At 33.9% G+C, this 24,223-nt stretch overlaps 1 protein-coding gene and 1 long non-coding RNA gene across 3 annotated transcripts in view; both read right to left on the reverse strand.

The window, feature by feature from the left end:
* The window catches only part of LOC128922323 (uncharacterized), a 115,889-nt gene that overhangs the window by 48,053 nt on the left and 43,613 nt on the right, over positions 1-24,223 (reverse strand). The gene's annotated exons all lie outside the window — the stretch shown is intronic.
* Tif31_0 (Protein TIF31 homolog) lies at positions 21,667-22,655 on the reverse strand. The gene has a single exon (XM_011184105.3). It carries the CDS (start codon positions 22,315-22,317, stop codon positions 21,892-21,894), a length of 426 nt encoding a protein of 141 aa, XP_011182407.1. The 5' UTR covers positions 22,318-22,655; the 3' UTR covers positions 21,667-21,891.

Here is a 24,223-nt window from a genome sequence, read left to right on the forward strand (position 1 = left end):
AATATGGATCACATACGACAATATCAAACGAAAACAGTCGTGGTCGAAGGCCGGTGATTCGTCCCAAACAGTGGCCAAGCCGAGATTGACGGCCAGGAAGGTTTTGCTAGCTGTTTAGTGGGATTCACACTTCGTTGATGACTCGTCAGAAGCTCCGGGAGCTCGGATGGGAGGTTTTATCGCATCCACCCGGACATATACCCGGACATAGCGCTAAGTGAATACCACCTGTTCCTGTCCAGAGCGAACGTCTTTGGTGGTGTAAAGTTGAACTGAAAAGAGGCTTGTGAAAAGTGGCTGTCCGAGTTTTTCGCAAATAAGGAGGTGGGCTTCTATGATGGTGGTATTATGAAGTTGAATTCTAGTTGGAAACAGAATATCGAACGAAACGGCGAATATTTGAACTTAATCCGATCATTGTAACACTTTTGATAACGCATTAAATAAAGAGCAAAAAAGCGGAAAGGAGATATATTATTATTATAATAATTTAGGAGAAATATTCGTAAAACTTTGGTGGATTACATAAAAACTGACTAATTCCACAAATCTCCCTTCTATGAATCACCCTGTACAAATTACAATTTACCAAAAAATCCAGAAACGAGTTGCCTCGTACTTGAAGCCAGTTAATTTATTATTTACAGAAAGTTGTTTTTTTTAAACTTAAATCTTGATTTATTTATTTATTTAAATACCTTTTCAGTATTACAGTTATATTGTATTTTGTTTCTATTTTTCTTAATTGTTTAATTTGTCTGTTTACCATTTCAAGCACGTTTCCAAGCTCTGAGTACCCGACTCAGCAATTCAGAGTGCTGTCTTTTTGACAGATCGCTTAAACGCGCGTGATTTGCATTTTTTGCACTATTTATTTTTGACTTTTTTATTATAATATTTAAAAGCTTTTTATGGCTTGTAATTACATACGCGAAATTTTAATTGTTCATTTAAAGAAATCCCATTTGCAAATGAAACCGGTTTTTATCGCTTATTAATTTACGAAATTGTTGTTGATTTTGACCCCATAAATAAAAAATTATAATTGGTGATATAATAATATTGTTTACAATTTTAAAAGAAAAAAACAATTTTGGAAGATAACTGTATAGGCACACTACTAGTGCTCAAAAAATTCTTAGGACACCCATTTTGATTCGGAACTATTATTGGAATGTTCAAAACGCTTGGACACCCTGGAGCAAAACGTATTATTTATTTTAATTTGATCAATTTTGATTTATGAAATTGAATCAGTAAAAGCGTCCAACGCAGGTTTTGATGATGAAACCCGGACACCAAAGAAAACTGAAAACCAGACCACATCTTGACTTAACACAGTTTATATCAAGAAATAATAAGTAAAAATAATAAATTCCCAGTTTTTAATCATTCATTTTCCCGCGAAAGGTGTAGACGGAGGCAGTTGTAACTTATCAAGAGGTATTTCCTGCCGGATTGAAAGCGCATTCAATGATTTCAGCGTTGCTTAGAAACACATATGATTCATGAAATTCCATTTTATACAACAATTGAATTTAACTGACTGCCACTTCCTTATTCGGGGATCTAAACTATGCTGAGGAAACATTTCCAATTTTGAAAACTGAAAGAGTTAGGAATAAACCTAATTTATCATTTTTTTGGTGTTTCTTGAGGCGATTGAACAGATTACCAGGCAGTTTTAAAAGTTGGTATCGTTTGTATAAAATTGAAAATATATGTTTTCTAGTTAGGCCTAACCTTCAAGAGACATTTGAATAAATTTATTTCTTTTCTGTCGAACAACTAATAGTTAATCGAGGATGCGTGACATGATCCAAACCCTTCAATCTAATAGAAAATAATTCTCGCCTCAAATGCCTTAGAAATCGGTATCGCAAAAGTTATATGGGATATATTATAAACCGCTGAAAAATTTATTTTTATTATATTTTTATTTATTTTACTCCCATTCGTCATGAGTTCCACATCTACAGTTACATATAACCACATCTACATCTACGAACAGGAGATCACGTGTGTATATTAAAATCTCCAATACGGTAAATGTCCACATATCTTATGAAGACAACTATGTAGTCTATACCAGAAAAATATATGTGTGTGTTAAAGGTGTCTGTCTGTGATTGCAATGAATTTTGAAAGCTGTTTTAAGTGCACACCAGCAACAGCTTTTGTAGGCGTTGTAAAAACTAGCTTTATCACACCTGAGAAATATACAGACTTTGGTTTGTCTTTCGACTGTCTTCTTTTTATTGATTTATTTTTTGCAATTTATGGCTAACTATATAGTATTCGTCTATTCAGCACTAAATTTGTGGTCAATGGCAACTTGTTAAGCAACTTTTTATATCACTCAGGCGGTTTTGCTTTTCTAGTATAATAAAAATAAAAATCTGTGAAAGTAAAAAATAAATAAACGCAGAAATATTGCAAATTAGTGGCATGGCAAGCCATAACAAGACAAGCGCTTGACACAAAGCAAAATATTAAAATTTTACAGATACTCTGTAGAAGTCTAATATTCAACTTGTTCCATTTTTGTTTTGCTTATTCAATAAATGCTAATACAAAATACAATGTATTCTCATATGACCAATACTTTTGTCGAAGTAGAATTCAATTAGTAATCACTGAGATAAATGTAGAACTAGTTTTAGGTGACGGAGAAAACTTGAAAGTTGGTTTTGTAGGAGGATGTAGAACTTCTGAGCCTGAAGTACCCACTCAAATACAAACTGAAAGTCAGACAAAATCTTCATGAAACACACCTTATATAGCCAAGGCAAGTAGAAAGTAATACTCATTAGCTTTTCCACGATAAAGTCGAACATAAATTATAGACGGCAGTAGTTTCACCTTATTAAGTGGTATTTCCTGCTTAATTGAAGAAATATTCTACGATTTCAGCGCTTCTTTGAATCGCATATGATTAATGAAATCACATTGTAAACAATAATTTAATTCAATTGGCTGCAAAATGATTCGTTTACAATTTACAATTTTTTTATTTAAATAATTTTGCTGCGAACCCTTTACAAATCTGTTAAGATAGATAGTTCATCTGGACAAAATAAAGGGCTGTCAAGAAAGAAATGCTCAGACACACTTCCAGAGTATGAAACAAAGAAAATTTCAGAAAACATTGTAAAAAAATATAGTCCCATCCTTAGCCCTCTAGGGATCACACCATTTATACGCGATTATCGATTCCTCACAAAGCATTTGTGCAGCTTAACTTAAGAAGAGTATATCTCAAAAAACAATAGAGTCCATCCATTAAGGGGTTAGGGGTAGTCAGAATTTTCAAAAAATCTATTTTTATCTAAAAAATATTCTCTGAATATTTGAAGTTGATCCAATAATTACTTTTAGAGTTATTCGACAAATAACAAAGAGTGCTCGGGCACTCCAAAACGTTCGCGTGAAACTTTAAATGCGCTTTACTCAAAATTATTACTTTTTGAACTGATGACAACTGTAACTCGAAAACCGCTCAGTGGATTTTAATGAAATTTATACAGCTTTTATATAATAAACTCAGGCCTGTCAAAGGATTTTTTTCAAAAATTTCGATTTTTTAAAGCCAATTTTTGTATTTTTTCTCGAAAATTTGCGAAAAAAAATCCAGAAACCACCATTTTGTTAATTTAAAAATATGATTAAATTTAAAATTAAAAAGGATTATCTATTTATAAAACTAATTTTCTTATCCGATTGATTTTAGATGAACTCTAAGGACTTAGGATAGTTTTAACCTTTTTTAGATCTGGGTCAAAACAAAACGCTTTAACTTTGGAAATTGTAATTTTTTTCAAATTTTCGTATCTTCAAGTCAAAACATTATGTAATAACGCCATATTATTACATTTGTAAAATAACATGATTTGATAGCAAAAAAAAATTACTGAAAATTATAATTTTTTCGTGTCTCTGACTACCTCTGACTTCTTAACAAACTGATAATAAATTCATGAGGGTCCGACCAAAAGAAGATAAATGACCAAATTGAAGCATAATCATTAAACGAAGGTCTGAAGAGGACAAAATAATTCCCTTCGGTTTCGAAAACGACACTAATGGCACGAAGGTTATTTCCTAAACCGATAATAATAATGATAATAACACGAAGGTTCAAAGGATAGATCTCAAGGAAACAATGGGACTCCCAGTCGCTCAGGTAAATATGTCAGCAGTTGACTTTTCAACTAACTACGAATTAGTTAATTCACCAAAATTCAATACTTATTTTCTTCCAAATTGTTGTCGGCTTAAGTCACCGCAGCTCTAAGACGCGTCACCTCATCTGGTTTTGATAGAATATGGCAAGCTTGAAGCGTGATTTTTGAACTTAAGCATTACCAACTACATGCTTTACAACACGTAAAACCCATTTATATATTTTTACATTCCGCGCTTCACTTTTCTTGTTTCACTGCTGAAGTTGTTAGCGATTCGAAGTTTTCATGATTTCATCGACAAGTTTCATTCGGCTGAAAGCAGGCCAACACGAAAAAATAATAAAATTCACAAAAAAAAAAAACGAGAAGCAAAAAATTCACTAAAATTTGTCACATCATCAAAAAATACAAAAAAAAACTTTTAAAAGAATTAAAAAATGTAAAAAAAAAGTTTTAAGCAGAGCTTTATATACCACCAACTACAAAGACACGCTACCAATGGCTTGGCTTATACGCCGGCCACTTTTCTTTATTTGCTGGGCATACAAATAAGGCACTTTAAAATGAGTCTTGTTGTAGTTGTTATATTATTTTGTAAAGCGCTTAAAAGTGGTAGCGGCTTTTGGGATTTTTTTTTTTTGGTTTCAATTTTGTTTTTTGTTTCACAAAGTGAATGACCGCGTCATCAAATTTCTGTCTAAAATAGCAAAACAAAGCACGAGCACATGGCACAAATATAATTTAAATACAGGTATTTAGTTGTTTTGAAGCGTTTAGTATTTTGTGTCTTACAAACGAAGACTGCGGAGAATGTAGGCATGAGATTGAGCTCGTGCTGAGTACGAGCCTAGTAATTTATTTTAATTCGACACGAAGGAATTGCTAACCAACTGGCTAGACTAATTGGATGTGGGACTACTAATGCTATTCGTATGCTACATTTAATTTATAACATCAGCGTTCAAACTTTGAACTCTTTAAATTATGCAACGAAAACATTCATATATAAAACAAATAAATACACACTAACTGCGTCGATTTTGTGCTCGCAAAAATTAATTCATTTCTGCAGAAAGCACATCCGAGCTATGGCGATCTTTTCGCTGTAGCATAACTAAATTAGCATTAGAAGAAGAGCTGTGCAATGCCAATGCAAAGTGCAATTAATTGCTCCACTTTTCGATATAATATCGCGCACAAGCGAGAAAGGTGCATTCTCAGACCCACTTTTCGAGTGGCGATCCTCAATACGCCAGCTCATCTGTTCGAGAACATCTTACTACTTATACACTTGTGCCCTGTCTGCAGAGTTCTTATGCAAATCTAACGTTGCTACTTGACTCAATTAGCCATGTAGATTAGCTGCAGTCGTCTGCCATATGCAACAGTAGCTTGTGGCTGTGCAAAATTCCCGATTGGCTTTATTGTAATTTATTGCAATTTATTATCAATTTATATATGCATAAGAAATATTTGCTCAACTTGCAACATTTGCATAGCTAATTGTCCCCAATTACTCGAAATACTCAATTTGCATCCTAAATATACCTATGGTGGGCATCATATGTAAATTAACTCGTACAAGTCTGTTTAGAGGTGAGCAATTCATTTGGGGTTAATTCCTTCATTAACCTCTTGTAAAATAAGTGAAATGGTGAAAATAGTAATTAGTGGCGTTCGAATAACCAGACGAGTGTTTTGAATTGTAAATTGTTCACACTAGTCGTGGAATATTCCATACACCGCTAATGAACTCGATAATAAATGAATGTCTGGTCGTATGGAGGACACCGATATAAAAAGTTATGAAGTGAAGTAATGTATTCAGATATGACGACTTGAGTAATTTTAAAAACAAAATTTATGTATTTATAAATGAACGAACCTTTTACTTAAAGCCAAGAATCTTATCAATAACTTTGAGAACTCGAGTGATTATCAGATCAAATCAGACAATTTATAAATATGACAATATGTGAATACGAAGAATTGAAGGCTGCTAAAAGAGACCCTAATAGACTATAAAAGGACTCACAGTCGATTTTAAGGCCGAAAGAATTCATTAAGGGTAAAGAAACGAGATACTGGGTATATTTAATTGTGTAAATTGAACTATTTTAGGAAATAAAACGCAAAGAATTCTCCAGAATGATAAACTAACAAAAACCGACACTGCTGTGAAGACGTAATCGATAATTATTGTTGATGACTGGTGAGGAATAATTTTTCTAAAAATCATTAATAACCTAATTGGCATCGCATCTAAAAAAAACGGAGGGACATAAAGAAGTTAGGTGCGTAACCCTTTATGCAGTGAATCCAGCCTTAATCAATTAATAAATTCGAGAAAAAATATAGATGAAGAGGAGAAAATGGCTTCAAATTTGTGGCCAATGCTAAGGGAAATTACAAATCCGACTGGGTTACAACGAGAATATGTTAAAACTTAGAATTAATCTATCCGGTATCCCGGAGCCAGAGGATCCGCAACTCCTGCTCATAATTTAGGTTAGGCTCGGTTGTATGGCATTCCTCATAGGGGAAACACACGTAGATTAGGAAAGACAGTACTTTGTGAAGCTAGGATATCCCCCCTGGATTAGGTATTAGGATTCGACAAAGCGTCCTAAACCTACTACAAATCTGCAAGGATTTTTCACTTCTATATTCGCTATTTTTAACCTTACAGCGTGGACTGTGATGGACCAATGACCAGTTAGAACTCCTACCACTTAGGATAGATCAACTGTACTAAGGACGAACAGCTCGGTAGTCCTCCTGCGATTCACCTTAGGCCAAAATGATCTGACGACAGCGCAAATGCAAATGGATATATGAACTATACATAGAAAGGACAGCTCGCTAGACTTCCTGCGATTCACCAGCAGCTCAGCCGAGGCGCACCTGCCCAGTAGTAACTCGCAATAGAACAACGGTGCTGCTACATCTTCACATGTTACTATTAGTGAGACAACTCATCAGCCTTACAATTTCCCGCTATTTGGATGTGGCCTGATCATAAGTAAAGTGTAGAACACTATACCGATCTATATTCTATTCTAATCACTTTTAACAGAAAAATGGAAATCGTTATGATTATATTTATTTTCATATTTAAATTAGTTGTACACCGCAGTTTCACCTAGTTTAGTGGTGATCTCAACTGAGCAGAAAGATATTCAAATAGAGGCCGAGCCAAACACCAAATTTGGTGACACACTTTTGCTCGACTTTAAAATGCCATTTATATTCTAAAAATTTAAAAGGCTTTAAAACATATTTAACCACAACATAACAATCTGGAAAATTGTTCGATTTTTTTTGATAATGACCTTAAAATTTAGACCTAAACTAACGAATCTTTTATAACGGTTTAAACCAGTAGCCCCCAAAACTATGCTACAAATAATGTAACCGGATGTATGTAAAGAGATTTATTATAACCAAATATGAAAAACGTTAAAGAATATTTTGAAACTCCATTATTATTCTCCAATTACCAACAATGAAAATTGATAAAAACACACGTTACATATGTATGCACATTAGAGTGGCCCTTAGTTGTATGGAGGATAAAAAAAGTTTCTGGATTCTCGATCGCACCCCCTAGAAATATGCGAATAGCCCAAAAACTAGTATATACAAAGTTTTGGGTCAATCAAAAAAGGTTTAGAGGTTGCGCAAGGAGCTTGAAATCCTGAAAAAATAAGAATTTTTGCCATTTTTATGTCTCAGACTTCCATATTTGAAAGTCACCGTAATAAGATAATAAGAATAACATTAGAACCGTGCGGTAACGGTATATCACGAGCATGCGACGCTTGAGAATGCACCACATTAAATTTACTTTCATATTTGTATTTCTGTAACTCTACCATCAATCGACCGATTTTTAAGATTGTGGTAATTTTGGAAAGGTAATAAAATGCAGATCTTATTACGGTATGGAAACCAGATAGTGTGGCTTTGAAATATGGAGACATAAAAATGGCAAAAATTCTTAATTTTTCAGGATTTCAAGCTCCTTGCGCAACCTCTAAACCTTTTTTGATTGACCCAAAACTTTGTATATACTAGTTTTTGGGCTATTCGCATATTTCTAGGAGGTGCGATTGAGAATCGGAATACTTTGTAAAATAAGGGCCACCCTAATGCACATACATATATGACCTGTAATCTTTTAATTATGACTAGAAATTCGGTGAAACTAAACCTTAAACTATTAACTAATTGCGCAAGGATCTTAATGTATGCACATTCAAATTAGCTATATATATACGTAAGACATTTGTAAACGATCCTAGAAACCCAAACTACAAGGTAAACCAAACTGATCAACAATAGGAAAATTACACTACATACAATTATAACACAATACAAATTTTTTCCACTACAAGGATAATGGCTCAATAAACGTAAAAATACACAGCACTATTAAGAATGCATGTATGCCTGACCCAATTACAAATTCTAAGAAACTACATTCAAAGAAATATATCTAACTATTTTAACATAATGTTTTAATAGAGCACCAAATAGTCCATCACACCACTTTTGTGCTGTGCACATTTATCACGTAGGCATGAAGCAGTATTTTTCTTTGAACAAACAAAACCAGCAGCATATCTAAGGAAATCTGTGTACATTGCATGCGCTCAAGGTCAGTGTCAGCAAGGGAGAGGCGGCGAAAGAGCGCAGGCAAACAGCGGGTTGCTGGCAAGCAGCCCAACAACCATGTTGGCATTTGAGTGCATTTTCCGTCTACGGATACGTGCACGCTTCCTACTCGCAATGCAAGGAACACCTATTTATGTATACTTTAATGCATTTTATGTGTGTGTGCGTTGTGTTTATATGTATAGATATGGAGCTTTCCCTAACCTTTTAAAAATAAATTGATGTATACAAACTCAAGGAACACACACACCTATAAACAAATGTTACAAATGTTGAAGTAGTAATTGTGCATACGTAAAATGCTGAAAAACCGAAACCCGCATGCATTTAAAAATCATGCTGCCACCAGCGTTCGAAACACCCCACAATTGTATGCTCAACAGTAGATTCTGAGTCAAAAGTTCCTCGAAATTCAGTATTAAAATGGAGATGAAGATGGTTTATTGGTTTCTAACAATTCACAATTAATTTTTGAAAGCAAATTCGATTTCGATTTTCGAGAATACAGTTATTTCAAACATTTCTTTCAAGTTTCTATATTTTTCTTCTATTTTCATATGAAATGTGTTGAAAAATAACGGGAAATTATTATTTTTTTTTTTTTGAAATTATTAATATAGGCGTGTTCAAGAAAAATAGGGACTGATTCTTCCAATCATCGAAACACTTCTTAAAACCGATTTTTGGTATAGCCTTTGGCTCTTCTCTCGTATGCATGTAAAACAATGGACCTATGAGGTCCTCTTTATTTTGGGAAATCACACAGAGTAAAGGCTGGCGTATCAGTACAGTATTCTTTTCGGTCAAGAAATCACGAACAAGCAAAGAACTGTGAGCTTTTAAGAAACGAAAATCGAAAAGATCATAAATATACGTTAGTCGTACTTCAGGGGCATATACATCATGTATCATAGATCATCATATACATCATGATATATAGATAAAAAAAAATTTAAATTAGGATTTTTTGAAAATTCCCGTTATTTTTTGAACATACCTCGTATATCTCAAATTTGTAATACTTTCAGTACTGGAAACAGGAAACAATCAGTCAGAAGGGTATTAAGGGTACTTTGGTCACATTTTGACATCAAGTGAGTGGCAACAAAGTCAGCGAAATTATGAGGTTTTGTTCATAATATCTCACAGATATCTCTGAAAGAGTATGAATGTCGAAAATTTCAATTTGAAATTCATACGATCAGAATTTTCAGGAACTTTTTCAACAGAAACTTCGAACATTCATCAACATTTGTACGTATTTAGAAAATGTGCATCGTTCCTTTTACTCTAATGCTCCCTTGACATTGACGAGGAAAATGCGTCGCTATTTTCGTACTACAGAAGAACACATTCAACTTAAGCCGTCCCCGTACAAGAGACTAGACAAACGTACATACATTCAAATGTATGTGGGCAATACATATTATGCTTTATTTATGCTGTCTGCCTGGAGTAATAGAAGTTGAGGCAATTGACACGGTGTGTACTAAATATGTTTCTACTTTGAAATGTAGGCATGCATTTGCCTCTGGCTGTAGAATACTAAGTAGAAATGCAGACGCATTAGCACATTTTCCACTTCCCATTTCCAGGAAAATGCGCGTCATTTCCCTCTACAAAGCGTCGAGTAATTGCTGCAGCGTTTGCTTGCCATTGAAGACGTGTCGATGTGACATAGAGCACACATATAGGGGATGTTTGGCATTTAACAGCGTAAAGGTGAAGATAAAACGCACCACTAAATCTGGCATAAAATAAAATGCGTTTTCAAAAATAATGAAAATAATGCTGCAAGTGCGACTGCGAACGCGCTCTCTACGGAAGTACAGAAATAGAAGCATCGTAATATATTTCGAGTTGGCAAGAGTGTTTCATGTTTTGAGTGGAATTGTCTTAAAGGAATTAGTATGAGTTGTTGATGTTTGTAAACAGAAATATATATGTAACTGGCAGTAAAGTGTTCCATAAGTCTGTTATTCCTGCAAACAAACAGTTTGAATAGCACTGTACTAATTTCATATTAAGTTATATAAGACAGCAAGTGTTCTTTCATAGAATGATCAACAATAATTTCAAAAGAGATGATAATATTGGTATCAAGAACCCGGATTGTGGATCAAGATAAAAATTTGGTAAATGGAAAGTTATTTAGCTGTAGGAAGCCCAAAAGTAGGACATATTCTAAATGTTCCTCATCCAAAAGACATGATACATGAGGCTTATAGTTCCGGCTTAAACTCAGTTCTCAAAAAAGTAGTTTAATAATATATTGATTGGTTGGATAACAGGAGAAATCGAAGGATGCCTGATGGATACTTGATCTAAAATTGTTAAAATTAAGTCATCAATAGGCTTACTATGTTCCTTGGTGGGTCATCAATTTTAATATTTAAGAGATACAAGTAGATGCTGTTTGGTCTGTTCATCATTATTGGTGAAGTTTCAACCTACGAATCCCTCAATTGCTCCGGCAACAACTGAAAGATCTGAACGGGTTTTGACTGTACCTCTTATAATAAAAGAATTTTCAATACACCATGCAATTTCAATATTGACTTGAAAATTAATAAAGTAATTGGACTTAAAGAGTGTAGCTGTGCAATTGATAAATTGATTACTTTTCATTATCTCTTTTCAATTATAGGCAATACTCTATAACCATTCCTAGTACAAAGTCATAAAAATATGTCTCCTCCGATTAGAGAAGTAGAGAATACCGCTTTTAGCCTATATATTTCTACTCGAGAAAGCTCAGACGATCGGCAGACGAGACATAAGTCGCTTAGAAGATTCTTAATTTAAGAAGAAAATGACACCTAGAAAGTAGGTGTACTTAGTAGAAGCTACATATATTACTTTGTAGGAAAATCACCTTCCACAAATATATAGATGTAGGTATTTATATAAACAAAAATTAAAAAAAAAATTGTCAGCAAAAAAACAAACAACAACAAATTTGAACATAAAATCAACTAATTAATTCATTGATTTTAGTATTTGCATACGTCCACATTTTAGGTAAATAAACAAACATTTGCCTGATCATTACGTTGTCTACTAGCACATAATTTACATAAGTCAGTATTTACAGTTATAGTTTGTTGAGTTTTTTTGTTTTTTAATTAATTCCACGAAAAATTCTTGACCTTAACGGTCAAGTACAATTAGTTGCGACAACACAACGTCAAATCGTTAATCAATCTAACACACACGCAATATACCTGTGGCATATATAGTATATACGAGTGCAAGGGCAGTCCGATAAGTACATAACCTTAAAATGATTGAAAATATTAGGTCTACAACTTTGCTTCCGTCGTTTTCCAATAGATGTCTCTAGGGTCAAGCATTGGTCGATTAGATCGATTTTTTTTATATCGATCTTGGACGTTTGTGTCAACATTAACCCAACAAAATATTTTTAGAGATCTGTTTGCATCCCAAACTTATTCTCATCTGAAAAAGTCACTTTTTGAGCCGAATTCTCGACATTTGCAAGAATTTTTGCTTTTCTTTTTTAATTTCAATAGAAGTGCGGCTGAGGCTCATCGACATTGGTAACCGTTTTTATACAAAAAAAAATCTTAAAAAAAAATTTACAAAAAACAAACACTTGGAGTAGATACTTTTTTTGCGTATCTCAACCTATTCCGACTGTTCGACTGTTACTTGGTTTCTTGTACCAGTGTATCCATGATTCGTCGACGATCACGAACGGAGACAGGAACGCCCTCGGATTGAGCTTCAGTGGTGTCAAACAATACTGTGAAGCCCACAGCTTTTCGGTGCCCAAAAATGCAATTTTGAGATGCATACACTCGGCGGTCTTCTGTTAGCAGTGTTCGAGTCACATAGACGTTGCTCGTGAAAAATCAACATGCGACCGCTTTTCAACTGGTTTGCAACCAATTTTTGACAAACAACCACCTTTGAAGAAGAAGACCTACTGAATACAGCAACCAATAGCTTCTGTATTTCACTACGGATTTCCCTTAGAACAACAAAAAGTGAATCACCGACCGATATTGGTTTCCCTAAATTTTTCGAAAATCCGCTAAGCCGATCACGTCCATAAGCGGTTAAATTAAAATTATATTGTCAGTATCCACCTACGAAAATGTTTTAAACGATAGACAATTTCTTCTGCGATAGTGATGCCATCGGGTGCTCAATCTACATAAGAACTTATCGAACCGTCCTCGTATAAACAAATGTAGTACATACACAAGTATTAGATAGGTTATAATCAAAATAGGTCAAAAAGAGCATAGGTTTGGAATCTGCATTAATAGGCAATATTAAAAAAATAATAATAATAAAATCAATACTTACATTACAAAGTATTAAATGGCTGCTAACACGACTGATTTTTGAGATAAAGCTCGCAATCAAAATTCATAAGTTCAATTTTAATAAAAAATTTAAATTGTCAACTAAGCAATAAACTCTTCGAAAGCAACATAATATTGCACATTAGTTTAAACGTAAATAATTTTCTACAGCAACACAGCCACACGTGTTGTGGGTCAAATCACACAATCTTAATTCAACCACACAAATAACAAGTGAGTGAGATGTTATTAAATTAGTTGAAAATCACGAGAATAATGACGCAAAAGCAAGTCGAACAATAACGTCGTCACTAAACACCGTAAATAGGTACACCGGACAAGATCATCAACGGGCATGTCCGTCCAGCCGGCCAGCACGGGCTCATACATCACATCCCACAATCACATAATCGTTAAATGCAATCAACATCGCAGACGCCGATACTTGTGAGTGAGGAACAAGTGAATGTCAAGCTTTCGTAATTACATAGATTAAGCACAAAAAATACATATGTTTGTTTGTTTTTATGTTTGCAGTGGGAATATTAATAATTTATTTAACAGTATGTGGTATTTAAATTATAAAATATACTAGCAAGAGGGTATTTGAGGATTAATGGGGGTGTTGATTATATTTCTGAAGTCACATAAATTTGTGAAAAAGAAATATATAAACAACTTTAAACTTATCCACTTAAAGCATTTTATTAGAGAAATTCGGTATAAAGTTAAAGTATCAAAAAAAAAAAAAAATAATAACAGTAGCCTCGAAAAAGTTTAAATGCCAAATTGAAATTTTGAAAACTAACCTCGAAAATAGTAACGCTTCGACTTATTCAACAGAGAAAACATATAAAATCTAGTAAAAATAAATCCATAATTTTTGTATTGAATCGAAAGCTTTATTAAGCATTTTTAGTACGATCCTATTTATGTCAAATATCATCCTTTTTTTCGATAACTTATTGCCATTTTGCAGATAATTTTAAACCTTCCTCTTCATTTCATAGAAGAAATTTGGCTAGAGAGGAGCTTCTGAAAATGGACGGTATTTCACAAGCTCCTCTCTAGGCAAATTTTTCACAGGTAAAGTCATTTGTCATAGGCAGGAACAGGAAATAGTCGCTTGGTGCTAGGACCACCAAGCTCTCGGAGCTTTTTGCGAGTCACTATCGATGTATGTGGCCTGGCATTCTCCAGACGGAAGATAACTCCCCTCATATTGATCAAAGCTGGCTGCTTCTAGGTGATTGCTTCCTTCAATTGTTGACAATCTCATCATATACATGGCAAAACCTTCCTGACCGTTAATCCTGGCAAGGACCCATATTCAATCACTAGTAAACATCTGCTTCAGAAATTGATCGATTTTGTTGTGATTCAGCTGCTGTACTCAGATGGAAATTCGGTCCACGTTGTACTCATACATCGTGCTTCTTTTTAGATCTAGCCATATTTAGCTTCTTGAAAATCGAAACAGTGTTTACATAACGATCGAACTCGACGATTTCATCAATATTTTATTTAAGACAATTTCTCTTCGAGATCCCGATGGAATTTGACATCAAAAATAGAGGAATATAATTGGTGAAACCAGAATTGCGTGTGATGGACTATTATAGTATGAGAACCATAAATAACAATCACATCAGTGGCCTGGAAAAATTGTAAAAAAAAGTCGTAGAGGTTCTTACTGGCCACTGCCCTGTGAGATCTACCCTGTAAGGTTACAAATCTTACTGGATGCTGTATGGAGGAAGACGAGGTGGAATCATCTAATCACTTTCTTCTGTAATGTCTCGCCTTTGCGAGCTCAAGAAAAATAATTCCCGGATATCTCTTTTTCGAACAACCTTACGAAATTGCGAATATAGAAGTTAAAATCTCTGCAGATTTGTAGTAGGCTCAGGGTGCTTTGTCGACTCCCAATTGCTAATCTAAGGCGGATCCAGTTTTAAGAAAGGACTGTCTTTTATAGTCTACGTGTGTTTCCCTTTGAGAAACAGCCTTACAGCCTAACTCAATCTATTTAACTTAAAGTCTTATAGAGTTTGTTTTTATACGAGATATGGATTATTATAGTAATCTATTGGAAAATGATATGAATTTCTTTTTACTAGACATTTATTATAACAAAAGCTTGTTGTTCATAATTAAATGATCGCAGACTGTATTTAAATAGGTAACCACAAAGATGTAAAACAAACATATGTAAGTTCATCCATGTACATGTATATATATTCACATGTACGCTTTTACGTAACCCACATTGCGGCTCTTATATCGATTGTAATTTCTAATCCGATTGTTTAAAAATAGCTCAAGGCAATTTTAATTGATTGCAGATTTATTTTTTTATTACTTTTCAATTTGGTTTCAATTATCTTTTACGATTCTCTCTTTTCAATTTCTACACGAGAGCATGCAGGTACAAATACCTATAGACCCATGTATGAGTTTTCACTAATCCGCTTGTTGTACGAGTATATGGATTTTACACAAATAAATATTTTTAGTTTTCGCTTTTTATGTTTATAGGTCACAGATATAATTGAAATATCTATCAAATTGAACTTGTCAAATTCGATATCTGCCCTTTGAGTGTAGTTGTTTGTATATTCATATATGTATATAAGTAAGTACTTAAGTATGCATTCATGTAAATTTTTGCGAAAATTTCCGATTCAATTAACTCGAAGAGATTGAGTGCTTCAATTGTGCGGAAAATTGCCATTTATATAAATGAAGTGATAATTAACAAATTTATTTGATTATTTAAAGCACGAGCGGTTAATGAAAGAATATTCTATAAAATATTGTCTGTTAAATATTGCCTGCTGGCCATAAAAATAATGAAAAGTTATAAATAAATTGCACTTTGAGCGATAAATCATAATTGACAACTTTATGAAGTGATAAATGAGTGTCGTAAGTAGCAATTTAAGTCGTCAGAACAGAACAGAACAGAACACCATGCGAATACAACAATGCCTATATATGATTGTTATATACGAACAAAATTTGCAAAACGCTTAAATGGCATGGATCAAGAGTAATCAATCAATTGTATCGACGACTCTGTAGTTATATCAATATGTTAGAACTAATGTTATGAGATTTCAAAGCAAATTTAACTTTGAAATCTTAATATTATTGAAATTATCGATTATCGGATAAGAGTTTTTCCAGAGTCGACCAGATCAGATCGTAACATAGCGGCAGTAAACACGACTTATAGTAACCTCCACATCATAAAGGGTAACAAACCGCTCCCATTAGGCATACTCAAGAAACCGAAATTAGAATTCTAAGCCTATGCTCTTTATTCTCAAATGTTCACATCTAAATCGGTTTTTAATTACATAGTTGTCTCCGAGCCCACAGGTATGTATAACCTGAATAAACTTTACTACAACACAGAGTTCCAAAAACACCAGAACCGAGTTTAAAATTAGGGTGGTTAAAAACAACCAGAAACGCTAAGCTTTTCAAAATTTATGCGAGTCTTAAAAGTGTGAATTGTTTCGAAATGTAGTCCAAAGAATAACATATTCCTGACTTTTTAACTTAAAGTTAGCTTAGCCCAGTCTAAGATGATCTCAAAATTTATATATTTCTTGAATAAAACACTTTAAGCTTTATAAATAGTATTCAATTAGAATAGTGAAATAAGAGTTTTATTCAGTTCAAGAGTTCAGATCAGCATGCAATCTTGATACATTTATGGTATTTTCTAAAAGCGTTAGATGAAAAATACAGAATCGAGAGCATAAAAGCTATCAATTTAACTACTTTCAGAAATTCAGTTATGAATTTGTTAACTCCCAACCACAATGATTTCATTTATTTTATTGGTCTAAATTGAGACCATAATACAAGTATAAGAGTTATGAGGAATCCACTACGAAGGCATTTTCTCTTTCTCAAAGTATTTTAGTATTGATCCAGTGAAACTGATACCCTTGTATCGAAATCGAATTAGGTTCAATAATTAAAAATACCGACTTTTTATCAGGGAAAAAAAATTCAATGAACAACGACATGACAAGTTAAGCAGGGAACCCGAGACTCGAAAAGCATTGATAATCACGAAATTTCAAAAACCTCGAGATTTCAAAAATTCTCAAAATATTTACATTTGATTTTGAATACTTCCATGCTCCACAATATGAAACAATCAACAAATTGCAACAATATTTTCATAAGTAAGACAACAAGCCATTTGTTAGCGATTTCGAGTGGTGAAGCCCAACAACTGTCACAGCAGTGCAACATTGTATTTGTGTCACCTTTGCTCGGACTTGATAACTTACACTTTTACCCACAAACTCATGTGATCAAAAACAACAACACACAATTGTAGCAAACGATCAAAGCGATCAATATGTAGTAAAATTAAAATACCACATTTATTACAGCAGCCATCGAAGCAGCAGTAGCAGCAGCAGCAACAATTTAGTGGCAGCAACCTAAATGCGAATTGGAGTGAATTGAAACGGAATGTCATTGTATGTACAAATGTATGATCGCTTGCTCGCACAGTTGATCAGCGCCGCCACCAACGATCGTTTTACATGATCGATTTTGCTGTGACAGTCAGTGCGACATGAAGCATTTGTTGTTTATTCATTTGTTGTATGTAGGTTATAATGGCAAATCGAAATTGTTACTGTTAGTTGCCGCTGCTGTGGCTGCTCACATTGTGGCAGTGGCGGCTGACAACTTTCAGTTGGAATCAACTTCATACAACTTTCATACAACAATTGCACCGTGATTTGCGCAAAGTTTTTGTTGTTTTTCTGTGATTTATTTTATTTATTTTTTTTCAATTCATTGTCTACTAAATTAGCGTCAAGTTTAATTAGCGAATTTCTTGTTTGAAAAAATCACAAATCAGCAAAAAACGTATTTGAATAGTGAGTTGTTGGTTGCTTTATTTTTGCTTAGTCGCCGGCATTATGTTCGGCAGCTGTGATCTCGATAAATCGTAGATTTGCAGCTAACAAAAATAAAAATGACAAAAGTTGACAACAAAAGAGTGTTTGAAAGACACAACAAATGGTTAAGTTCATTGCTATAAAATTTCCCTATACTTAAACAATGATTTTTTAATTCTGTCCCACACCCAATGTGAATTTTTAGTGGGGAAATTAATTTTATTTAGTACCAAAGACATCAACATATTTCATTTCAAATAGAAATGGTAATAGTCTTGTATTTAAATTTAAATTTTTTTACATTCTAAAACTTTTGATTTGACCATCCATTGGTCTCAAGTTTTATGAAACAATATATGTACAAATCTTCAGGGCTGTTACTGAACATCGTTCCTTTGAAACAATCCGTCCATTAATTGCTGGTATATCGATTTCATTTCTTAGCTATAAAATATTACCAAACTCTCAAGAAAAGTTCACATTTCGACAATCTGATCACTCGTTAATTTGCGATTTTCGAATTTCCATAACCATAAAAAATATCTTAATTGATTTGACTAGTTATTTTCAAAGGAAATAAAGTATTTTTGAGAAGGATTACATAATTATTAAAAATTTTGATTATTTTTCGATATCTAAGAATAATAAGAGTTGTCAGATATATTTTTGAGAAAGGTGAATACAATGTTGCAATCAACCGACAAGTATTTTAGAGAGAAACCGACATGTTTTTAAGTGGAAAAATTTACACTACTTATTGATAGGAACACAAGTATATGGAGCTCAATTCCGTTGTTGCGATTCACATTTGCTTTGGAATCAGAAACCAAACCAAAATAACCTTTCGATTAACCTTAGCTCCTGGTGCTACAGGACGTATGAGCATTATTAATATAAATATGTATGTATGTACTAGAGTCCAAACCGATCCCCAATTTTGGTCGATGCCGATTCTTTCATGATTTTCACGATAAGTGCGATCAGTATTTTTGATGATGAAGCTCGAAGTATGGTTGTCATACAAGATTACGCAAAACTTCATCGACCGAATTTCCATTTCATACTTAAGTGAATGGTTAGTGTTGATGAAAAGTGGTTCAATAACGAAAACGTCAAGCGAAAACGATCGAAGTTGAATCGTGGTGAGACGACGCAAACGATGTCCAAGCAAGGATTTACGGTCAGGAAAGGTTTGCTATGTCTTTGATGGGTAATGGGACAGTCTGAAGGAAGTAATTGCCCAGAATAGATTTTGACTCGATAGAAGCTTATAGTCTAGACCAGGTACAAAGTGATTATTATCTGTTTCTTCTTCTTCTTGACTGGCGTAGACACCGCTTACACGGTTATAGCCGAGTCCAAAACAGCGCGCCACGTATCCCTCCTTCTGGCAGTTATTATCTGTTTGCTTGTGGAAAAATCGCCTCAAGAGAAAATCTTACAATAACAATGAGGGTTTCTATCAGAGTGGCATTATGAAATTATTTTGAATTTCTTTATACGAGTATTCGACTTTATACAATTAGCGCTAGGAATGATAGGTTCAGTCAAATATGAATAAAACTATGTTTTATAAGGTATACAGAAGAATTCATATTTTAAGCTTTAAAAAAAAAACATTGATTTAAGTGACATGCGAAAGAAGTACAAAGAATTGGCTAAGAATGCGGATACCAAATATTTTGGCCGATTTTAGCCGATGCCTATGATAAGACCGATTAATCGGACTGTACATACTGATTTCATTATTTTATTGTAATCTTTTTGAAATAAGTTGTATATTAGCGACATTTGCTACATTTGTATATCCAAACTTTCATGGAACTTTTACGAAGTAAAAACTATGTAGAGCAAAAATGTTTCCATTAATGAATTACAGTTTCCAAAATAATTTCAAAACTATATTTTGATTAAATTTTGTAATGGAATTTGTAATAATAGAAGTGTATCAAAAATGAATAAATAAATACATACATATGTGGTGGAAATTAACTAAATGTACTGATTACAAATAATTCTAAGAAAATAAACTGTTACAATAGACTAAAGGTTCTAAAGATTAGCAGATTATAGACAATATTTACCACATAAAGTAAAGGGTGCTTTTTATATTTATTTATATTTACTTATAAAGAATTGCTGAAAGACAAGAGGAAAGGCATAGTTGATAATGAGGTGATATAACGAAAAATTCAAAAATAAAGATGAGCTAAGGCATATAACAGTAATTTAAAATAGTAATAAAAAAAGAAATGCGCAAAAGCTTTAAATTCAAATACAGTGGAACTTCTCTAACTCGAATCACCGTAATCCACAAAAAACTCCGAGTTAGAGAGACGTCGAGTTATAAACTTTTCATTAAAATTTCATTAATTTTTATATAGTATGTTTACTTCGCATAAAGTTTTATGAACATTCGTTAAAACATGTGTTCTGTAATTTTGTTTGTTGCAGTTGGCCAATCTTTGGCTCTGTTATCTATTATATGTTATATCAAATTTTTTCTTCGTCTCCATAAGATATAGAGGGACTCTTTTAAAATTGTTCTTTGATAGTAAGATATTAAATTCATTATGTCCCGGTGGAAAAATCCGATTTATGGAAGTAAATTTGTATGAAATTTGACTTTTATAGCCAATTCCAGAGTTCGAGTTATGGAGAACTTCGAGTTAAGGAAGGAAAATTTTATGAAATTTGATTTCTAAACGCTATTTCTAATTCAATATTTCGAGTTATGGAGATCTTCGAGTTATATAAGTTCGAGTTATGGAAGTTCCACTGTATGTCGAAATTAAATATGGGATAAATACGTCCGTAAGCACGCAGGGTTAATTCACGTCGCCTGGCTAAATTTATCATTAGGTGATAGAGGGATAGAATTTATTAATATTCTCACCCGCCATCTATATAATGAATATCGATCTATGCTCAATTCGATCACACGTTAAAATACTCGTATGTTACATTTCATGATATGCAATTAAAAAAAAAAAAACATTGTAAAATCAATATTTTAAAAATTTAGAATAATAAATCTTTATCAAACACTGCACCCTGTTTTCTGTAGAGAACATACAATAAAGGGCACAAGCTTGAGTCAATTAAAGCAGCAATCAGCAATCCGCTCGAGGTCAAACGTTCAAATAATTAAAGATTGCGCCAATTGAGAAACCTGAAGCAAGCAGAAGCAACACTGAACGCAACAAAATTTTAGTATTTTTATAAGAAATACTTTATAAGACAAGCACAAGCACAATTACGAAGATTTAGAAGTAACGAAGAGAGAGAGAGAGATTGAGAGCTGCGACGAACATCAAGCTGAGTTGGCTAAGAGAGTGAGCTGAAAAGGAGCACTGTGGTTGAGTGACTGAGTAAGCCTGGCTTAAGCCGTAACGAACGCCCTTATAGACCTGTACAAGCAATACGTAGACATGACGTCACTGAGAGTACAAGAAAAAAGAGCAAATTAAAACTAGGCGTGTACAACGAGTAGTGAAGTGTGATTAAGCTGAGATGTAGTGAAAACAAAACACATAAATTTCCATAAGTAAACATTTTATTTCAAAAGGAAATTAAATATAATTTTGTTTTATGCATGTAAACTATTTGTACGTAGAACTTGTAGAATAGAAGGCACTTGCTTTTACAGACCAAAAGTTAATTATATATAGGAGATAATTACAGAGTTTTGGAACCTTAAGACTTAAAACTAAAAATTTCGAGTTATTGAACTGCATCAAAGCTTGGTGACCACCTTACTCAACAACGCCAAAAGCTTGCCAAAAGTAAAGTTCCAACCACGCCAGCTAACCATGGTCTCAAGCTGCCCGCTGCATTGCAGCCATCTGTGTCGCAGGTAAAGATGCACGAGCGATAATCCATGCGATCACCTTTGTTCTTCACATAATCGCAATAGTTGCCCAAATCCTTGGAAGAGCAGAAACGTTTCGCACCAATGCCACCCTCGTAACGTCCAATATGCTTGATGCAATACTTGGCCTCATGGACATTGGAACAGTTCTGTGGCTGTATGTCGGGATCGTCGAAGCGCTCGAACCATTCGCCACACTGGAAGGGTGTTTTCGTGTCTGAGGCATCGCAGACATAGCAATTAATCGCCAACGTTGTGCCACTCAACGCGACACAGATTAGTAAAATTTGTAGCACCGTTTTAATTGAACACATTTTGTTTTTGTTAATTAATTTTGAATTAGCAACAGCAGCGCGTAAATAAAGCAAAGGTCAACAGCAGCACCAATAAATACAGACTTTAAGCTATTAACTATGCACTACCCAACAATAAATAGTAAGACGAAAATTATTACGAAACGTTGGAATAAACAAAACAGTTCAGCTTGGTAAAGCAACACACACAGCTCGCGCAAATGACGGACGATGACCGTAGAAAACGTCAAGTGCAAACCTCAAAACGTCAAAAGTAAATGGAAACACAAAGTAAAACAGACAAATGTCAATTGGAAACTGACATTTCTGGCCGTTTGCTTTTCACCAACATTCATATGCTGGCTAAGCAACCAACCAACCAACCTCATCTTACCGACCGACTCCCTGCTGAACTCGGTCTCCCTCAGCGTGACTTAATATGTACTTCACCAGATTGGCTCAGTCATCATAGTTTGTGTAAGTGAGTGTGCGTTTTACTTGACTTTACTCTCTTGCCAAATACATGCATGTGGGTCAATGTAAAACCGGGCTCTCTCTCTGGGCTTCGCAATCACCACCAAACCACTCATCGCTTGCCCACTTCGCTCTGAGCCGTTCAGCGGTTTGTACGAATGCGCTGCTCATTTTTGTATATGTTTATACAGTTAGAAACCGGCATGCGCTCAATCTCCCTTACTAACTTCTAGTGTTTAGCATTGAAAAGAATTAGCTGGTCTAGCGGCACTAAAAACGGTGTCCATAACCAGTGTTGTCGCGGTTAGAGTTTTAAACAAGATTTGAAACCAAACGTTTTTATTATGCAATTACTGAGTTCTCGTAGCCCTATTTCATGAACATTAGCAAGAGCGTCTACCTTTGCATTTTTCCTTTCATCTGCACCTCATGTTCAAAACATCGGAGATTCTAAATTGGATTTCGAAACATTCATCACTGACACTAACTCTATGTTTCAGAGAGACGAAATTGGGTGTTTAAAGAAAAAGAAACTAAACACCTGATTGACAAAGGAGTTGATAATTGTACAAACAACTGCAAGCGTTTACTTTTAGTGATTGTTTAGAAACCGCCTAGCAACAGATTATTTTAACGAACTCTGAATTCGACTTAAACCAATGAACTCTATGTAATGGGAAAAATTGTAGTCTTTTTTTTCTAATTAGGCGCTTTAATAAATATTTATAAAAATTCGAAATTTTTTGGCAATTAAATTATTAACTCATGAGAAATTTTAAGCGAAATGGCAACCCTTATTAATAGAATCAAATAGCCAAGACACGCTTAAGAACATCACATACCGCTTGTATAATCATTTCTAACAGGCAGAGAAATATCTAAACGTTGTGATGTTCGAATAGTATAAATAATGATTTTATAAATTCGCAACAACTTCATTAAAGGCATACCAACCAACGGCAGCAAAAGAATTCCAGTGTAGATACCATATACGCTTAAAGCAATATACAAATGGCTTTGTAAGATAACATATGTTGTCTTCAACTATTTGATAATAAATTAATGTACCTTTAGATTGTAACTTATATATATTAAGCAAATCCAATATAATGTATTGTGACTCTAAAAAATGAAGGAAACTATACGGGACTAACTTCACGGAATAATTTTCTTCAGAAGGTACTCCCGCAATAATCTCTTCTGGTAAAAATCTTTTAAGATCACCTAGCCACAGAACAGAAAGGTGCTTTCCGCTTTACCAACTTGAAAAAATAGACCTCGAATGCCTTGACATTCTTGATAAAACCAAACTTAAGCCAAGTTCCTGATACTTCTTGTAATCTTTTTGACCTTTCAAGAAAATCTTGTTTTTCTACTATAATAGCATAATTCAATATCTTGAGGTACATTAAGGGTTTTGGGGTAGTTAAGATTAAAAAAAACAATGTTTCTT

This window comes from Zeugodacus cucurbitae, chromosome 5 (assembly GCF_028554725.1).
Source record: "Zeugodacus cucurbitae isolate PBARC_wt_2022May chromosome 5, idZeuCucr1.2, whole genome shotgun sequence".
Classification (NCBI taxonomy): Eukaryota; Metazoa; Arthropoda; class Insecta; order Diptera; family Tephritidae; genus Zeugodacus; species Zeugodacus cucurbitae.